This window comes from Myotis davidii, unplaced genomic scaffold (genome assembly GCF_000327345.1).
Source record: "Myotis davidii unplaced genomic scaffold, ASM32734v1 scaffold459, whole genome shotgun sequence".
NCBI classification, from domain to species: domain Eukaryota; kingdom Metazoa; phylum Chordata; class Mammalia; order Chiroptera; family Vespertilionidae; genus Myotis; species Myotis davidii.
Window position 1 is genome coordinate 58,095 of NW_006289838.1, and position 6,759 is coordinate 64,853.

The 6,759-nt window shown below is 54.6% G+C and overlaps 1 protein-coding gene across 1 annotated transcript in view; it reads right to left on the bottom strand.

The window, feature by feature from the left end:
• PLIN1 (perilipin 1) overlaps positions 1–6,759 on the bottom strand; it is a 110,405-nt gene that overhangs the window by 8,578 nt on the left and 95,068 nt on the right. The window contains exons 9-11 of the mRNA XM_015563232.1: positions 4,641–4,749; positions 3,368–3,426; positions 560–764 (exon numbers count right to left, since the gene is read on the bottom strand). Coding sequence (XP_015418718.1) covers positions 560–764; positions 3,368–3,412 — 250 coding nt within the window. The 5' untranslated portion in view covers positions 3,413–3,426; positions 4,641–4,749. The remainder of the gene's footprint in view (positions 1–559; positions 765–3,367; positions 3,427–4,640; positions 4,750–6,759) is intronic.

Below are 6,759 nucleotides of genomic sequence, written 5' to 3' on the forward strand. Positions count from 1 at the left end.
CATGGGGGGCAGGACACTGATCAGGGGCAGGTCTGGGAAGGCGCAGGGAGGGGTGTCCTGCCCCGCTAGGGCCTGGCTGGCAGCTCTCTGCTGCCCCCGTGTGTCACGAGCTGGTACCACCAGCGGCCTCCGCTCTCCACAGCCCTGGCAGGCCAGCCTGGTGCCCGCCGCCCCTGCCTCTGTGCCGGGCTCTGCTAGTTCCTGTGGCTGCATCTGGAGCTGAAGTGGGTGTCCGACCGGCCACGGGGCCCACTCCCATCACCGCCCACAGCTCTGCCCACGCCTCCTGCCAATTCCTTGGCCCATCACTGTTATCCTAGGAAAATGCCAGCTGGGCATCTATCGACGAGAAGAGCTATATCTACATCCATCTCTCCATCTCCATAGCTCCATGATCCATATCTACAGATGAGAAGGCTATGCAATGAGTCAGACACACATATAAGCAGACAGCGCAGCAAGCTGTGATCAGATAGACTGACGGGTGGACACACGGACTGGCAGGCAGGCAGGGAGCATGCGTGAGGAGGCGGGCGGCCCACGTGCCGCGAGGACTCACACTGGGTGGACAGCCTGCGGACCACGGGCTCCATGCCCCAGGCGGCCAGGCTGCTGGCGCCCTGCACGCCCTTCTCGTAGGCGTTGCACACGGAGGCCACCAGCGGGTGGGCCTCCTTGGTGCTGGTGTAGGTCTTCTGGACGCACTCGCAGGTGCCGCTCACCACGGGCAGCTGCAGGACGCGCTGCAGCACGTTCTCCTGCTCCTGGCGTGGGAGGAAGACAGGCCAAGGTGTGCGAGTGGTCGCACCTCCCTCTCCCGCCCCTGCACCCGCCTAAGTCGGCCCCAGGGCCACACAGCCCACTGACAAGGCCAGCCTGGGTCCAGTGACCGAGCAGGAAGCCAGGTCTCAGTGGCCTCTGCACCCCCCACAGGGAAACAGGCCACAGCCCAGCTCTGCAGGGCTCCCAGGGCACGGCGTCCACCCAGGCTCCAGCCCACCCACTGACACCGTCGGGCGCAAAGCTTCTGTCCATCTCGGCTTGGGGGCTTTATCTAAACACGAGAGGCCTGGTGCACGAAATTTGTGCACCATGTGGGGGTCCTTCAGCCTGGCCTGCGCCCTCTCGCAGTGCAGGAGCCCTTGGGGGCAGTCGGATAGCCTTAGCGCTGCCACAGAGGTGGGGAGAGGGTCCTGCCACTGCCACTGAGCTCGCCAGCCATGAGCCCAGCTCAGGGCTTCTGGCTGAGCTGTGCTCACCGGGGGCAGCTCCTGTGTTGTGCACCTGCCCTCTGGTGTGTGTCATAGCAACTTGTCATTCCGCTGTTTGGTCAGTTTGCATATTAGCCTTTTATTATATAGCTGGTTTGGCTCAGTGGGTAGAGCAGACTGAAGGGTCCCGGGTTCGATTCCCAGTCAAGGACACATGCCCGGATTGCACGCTCGATCCCCAGTGTGGGGCGTGCAGGAGGCAGCCGATCCATGATTCTCTCCTATCATTGATGTTTCTATCTCTTTCTCCCTTTCCCTTCCTCTCTGAAATCAATAAAAATATACTTTTTTAAAAATAGGAAAAGAAGAAAGGTCCCCAGCTCTGACTCGCTTTGAATTTGCCGCTGGTACATGGTTCTGCTGGGAGGCGAGCTCCCAGCCGTGTCTGCGGGTGGGAGGCTGAGCGACAGACCCACCCAGGAGGTGTGAGCGTCCGCTAGACCCAAGCTACAGTCTCTGAGCTTCCTGTCCTGCAGGTGAGTTTGAAATCTGAGCCAGAAAAAGATTGACTGACAACAGCGAACCTTTTCTTTCATGTTTTGGACAGAGTCCTCAGGGGTTCTTTTAGGCAAAGCCAAGGAAGAGAGAGGTCCCGGGAAGAAAATATCACCCCCCCCACACACATTAGGACGGCTTCACTGTGCACCTGATCAGCTTGAGCCTCTGTGTGCTCTATAATCAACACAAAACTTAACACGGCGATTCCCAGGGCAAAGGGTAAGTAAAGCTAACTTGGGACAAGGTGAGCATGGTGTGGCGTCATCATTTTTTCATTTCAAAATTTTTAAAAATATATTTTTATTGATTTCAGAGAGGAAGGGAGAGGGAGAGAGAGAGAGAAACATCAATGATGAGAACCATCAATCATTGACTGGCTGCCTCCTGCATGCCCCACACTGGGGATGGAGCCCGCAACCCGGGCATGTGCCCTGACCGGGAATCAATCCGTAACCCCCCACCCCCACCCCCTAGGCTCGTAGGTCGGGGCTCAATCGCTGAGCCACGCCGGCTGGGCAGTTTCACTATTTGAACTGTGTCTGAATCAGAGAGGCTTGGCCAGGAGGTTAGCAGGTACATCAAACATGTCAAACCATCCCAAATCATGTGGGAACCAGCTGGACACAGCCCTGGACATGCGCCCCTCCCCTGTCCCACCTGCAGCAGTGCAGGCTGTGCCCTGTGTGACTGTGAGGCGCCACCGTCTCAGACCACGGCAGGAACAACGCCTGGGTACAGCGCGCAGTGGCTCCTACTGCAGGGACCTCCGCCTGGGCGGGCAGAGCGTGGGCCTCCGCGCCCGGGTTTAGAATACAGTGGTTCTGTCTGGCCGGTGTGGCTCAGTGGTTGAGCATCAACCTAGGAACCAGGAGGTCACGGTTCCATTCCCGGTCAAGGGCACATGCCTGGTTGGGGGCTCCATCCCCAGTGGGGGGGGTGCAGGAGGCAGCCAATCTATGATTCTCTCTCATCACTGATGTTTCTGTCTCTCCCTCCCTCTCCCTTCCTCTCTGAAATCAGTAAAAATATTTTTTTTAAAAAAGAAAGAATACAGCAGGTCCCTTCTCCTCTCCCTCCCAGCTGGCATTTCTGTCCTTTTTTCTCCAATGTCCTTTCTTTTTTTTTTTTTTTTTTTTTTTTAAATATATTTATTGATTTTTTACAGAGAGGAAGGGAGAGAGATAGAGAGTCAGAAACATCGATGAGAGAGAAACATCGATCAGCCGCCTCCTGCACATCCCCCACCGGGGATGTGCCCGCAACCCAGGTACATGCCCTTGACCGGAATCGAACCTGGGACCTTTCAGTCCACAGGCCGACGCTCTATCCACTGAGCCAAACCGGTTTCGGCAATGTCCTTTCTTTTTGAATGGCACCTTCCCTGCCCCCCTCCCCCCGATCCTCTAACAGTCCTCTGCAGAATGAAGTGAGAGCAAGAATAACTAAGACTTAACAGTCAATGAACGCCAATGTCCGCGGACCACTGGTGGTCTGTGAGGTCTGAAAGGTTGGTGACTGCTGCTCTCCACGCATCTTGCCCCACGTACCCTGAGCCTCCCTCACGGGTCCACCCCACTGCATGCGCCCAGGTTACTTACGGGGCAGTCTCCGTCCATCAGGGTGGGGCTCTTGTTCACGGCCATCGTAGCTCTTCACGCTGCAAAGCAGAAGGCCCGGTGCATCAGCAAACCCTCAGCTGCAGACGCCCAGGGCCAGTCCCTCCCTCTCGGGCCTCCACCTGGGCCCAGGCTGCCTGGGAGCTGGGGTGCCCTGAACAGGAGGCACTAGGCTGGAGGGTGGATGGCACAGACAAGCAGCCACTCCTGGGGGTCCCACCGGGATGAGGTGCCCACAGCCTGCTTGTCAAGGCTGGTGTTTCAACCCGGCTGTGGTGGCTCAGTGTTCTCCCATGGACCAACAGGTCCCGGGTTCGATTCCCAGTCAGGGCACATGCCCGGGTTGCGGGCTTGATCCCCAGGAGGGGGCGTGCAGGAGGCAGCCAATCCATGAGTCTCTTTCATTATTGATGTTTCTATCTCTCTCTTTCTCTCTCCCTTCCTCTCTGAAATCAATATATTTAAAAAAAAGAAAAAGATTGGTGTTTCTTACAAGGATGCAGGGTAAGAAGTAAAAAAATGAAGGTCACTTTAAGAGTTAAAAGGTACTGCCCTGGCTGGTTTGGCTCAGTGGATAGAGCGTCAGCCTGCAGACTGAAGGGTCCTGGGTTTGATTCCCGGTCAAGGGCACATGCCCAGGTTGTGCGCTCGATCCCCAGTGGGGGTCATGCAGGAGGCAGCCGATCCATGATTCTCTCTCATCATTGATGTTTCTCTATCCCTCTCTCTCTCCCTTCTTCTCTGAAATCAATAAAAATATATTTTAAAAAATTTTAAAAAAAAGAGTTAAGAGGTTCTGCCCTGGCCGAGTGACTCGGTTGGTTGGGCATCATCCCATACATCCAAAGGTTGCTGGTTCGATTCCTGACCATGGCACATGCCCCAGGCTGAGGGCTTGATCCTCATTAGGGGTGTGCAGGAGGCAGCTGATCCATGTTTCTCTCTCTCCCTCTAAAAGCAATAAAAACATATTTCTTAACAAAGAACAAGTTTTGCATTAAGACTTTTTAAGAAGGCATACCTGCCAGCCCTCCCCCTCTATATTCAACCAGGCGAGAAAGTAGTTACTGGCTATTTTCGACTGCTTTCTAGAAAAGCTAGCGGCCCCAGACTATCAAATCTACACTCTTGGTCATTCACCCGGCAAATTCCCAGGAGACCTCTCCCCGCTCGACCCTCCTCTGCTTTCCTTTGCCTCTCAGAGACCAACCAGGTAAGGCAGGTAAGGCAGGGGCCCCGGGACCCCCACACTCACTCCGGCTGACGCCTCCTCTGTCCCAGAGCCCGGGCTGCAGTGTCTCCTCCGACAGAAACAGTCCCGGTGGCTCCGAGGAGTCTTGGGCAATGCCACTGACACCTCCCAGCTAGAGGAGGGCAGAGAGGAGAAAGCTTAGTCAGCCCGTTGCCATGGTTACTAGACCCAGGGTCCCCCCCGGGGCATACCCTAACTTCTGTAAGACTTAGCCAACTGGGAGGGAGGTAGATGGCGGAGCCGACGGGGATCCGGGCTCACAGCAGTCATTATTCCAGAGCTTTCCATCAGTTCTGTAGCAGGTTTCTGGCTCCCCCAGTTCTCAAAATGCCCTTTTCCATAAGGAAAGTGTGGGGATAGGTGTCATTAAAAGTGGGAGCTCTCAAGTTCTATAACCTTTTGCTCCTCTCCCACAGAGGGTCCTGCGGGACTGTTTTCAAACCATTTCCCACCCCTTATTATCACTATCAGAGGGAATTTCTTTAAAAATTTGTATTGATGCTGAAACCGGTTTGGCTCAGTGGATAGAGCATCGGCCTGCGGACTGAAGGGTCCCAGGTTCGATTCCGGTCAGGGGCATGTACCTTGGTTGCGGGCACATCCCCGGTGGGGAGTGTGCAGGAGGCAGCTGGTCGATGTTTCTCTCACCAATGTTTCCAACTCTCTCTCTCTCTCCTTTCCTCTCTGTAAAAACTCAATAAAAATATATTTAAAAAAAAATTTGTATTGAGCCCTAACCGATTTGGCTCGGTGGATAGAGCATCAGCCTGCAGACTGAAAGGTCCCAGGTTCGATTCCGGCCAAGGGCATGTACCTTGGTTGCAGGCACATCCCCAGTAGGAGGTGTGCAGGAGGCAGCTGATCGATGTTCCTCTCTCATTAATGTTTCTCTCTATCCCTCTCCCTGCCGCTCTGTGAAAAACCAACAAAATATATATATAAAAAAATTGTATTGATTTCAGAGCGGAAGGGAGAGGGTGAGAGAGATAGAAACATCAATGATGAGAGAGAATCATTGATGGGCTGCCTCCTGCACATCCCCCTACTGGGGATTGAGCCTGCAACCTGGGCATGTGCCCTTGGCTGGAATCGAACCTGGGACCCTTCAGTCCGCAGGCCGATGGTCTATCCACTGAGCCACACCCGCAGGGCTCTCGGTGAGGAAGGGAACCCGAGCTGGGGTGAACTCCCTGACCGTCCAACCTTTGAGGGAGCAGCTTCAACCTCTGCCCATTCCTACATTTCAAGGAAGTTTCTTGAACTCCACCTGCTCCAAGATGCCACCAGAACATGCCGCTGGAGAGCCACCTGGATTCGCCCAAGTATCTGTCACTGATCAGCAACCAAGAACTGTGGCCTCGCACGCCTGCCTTGGCCACGGGTCAGGCTGAGCCCGGGGCCGGTTCCTGGCTGCAAATGACGGAGGGCTATGGTGTGAGCCACGGTGTCCACACTGAGGAGGGTCTCTTAATGACAACGGACAGGAGAACAACGCTGACTTCCCTTGCTGTTGGTGGGACTGTATTGTTGACTCTCTAGGTCAGCGGTTCTCAACCTGTGGGTCGCGATCCCTTTGGGGGTTGAATGACCCTTTCACAGGGGTCGCCTAAGACCATCGGAAAACACATATATCATTACATATTGTTTTTGTGATTAATCATGATGCTTTAATTATGTTCAATTTGTAACAATGAAATTGGGGGTCACCACAGCATGAGGAATTGTATTAAAGGGTCGAGGCATTAGGAAGGTTGAGAACCACTGCTCTAGGTTGTGTGCTGTGGGCAGTGGAGGAGGTGGAGGGTGGGGCCCGGCCGGTGTGGCTCAGTGAGCTTCAGCCTATAAACCAGGAGGTCACAGGTTTGTTTCTCTGTCAGGGCACATGCCTGGGTTGCAGGCTCCATTCCCAGTGAGGGGCGCGCAGGAGGCAGCCGATCGATGATTCTCTCTCATCATTGATGTTTCTCTCTCTCCCCGTCTCCCTTCCTCTCTGAAATCAATAAAAATATATATATATAAAAAAAGAGGGGCAGAGGGTGGGGGAAAACTGAGCTCTCTGATAGGTCCTCATAATCCAGTCGGTATCTGTGAGACAGTAAAGCAGGAACTGGGAGGGGAGGAA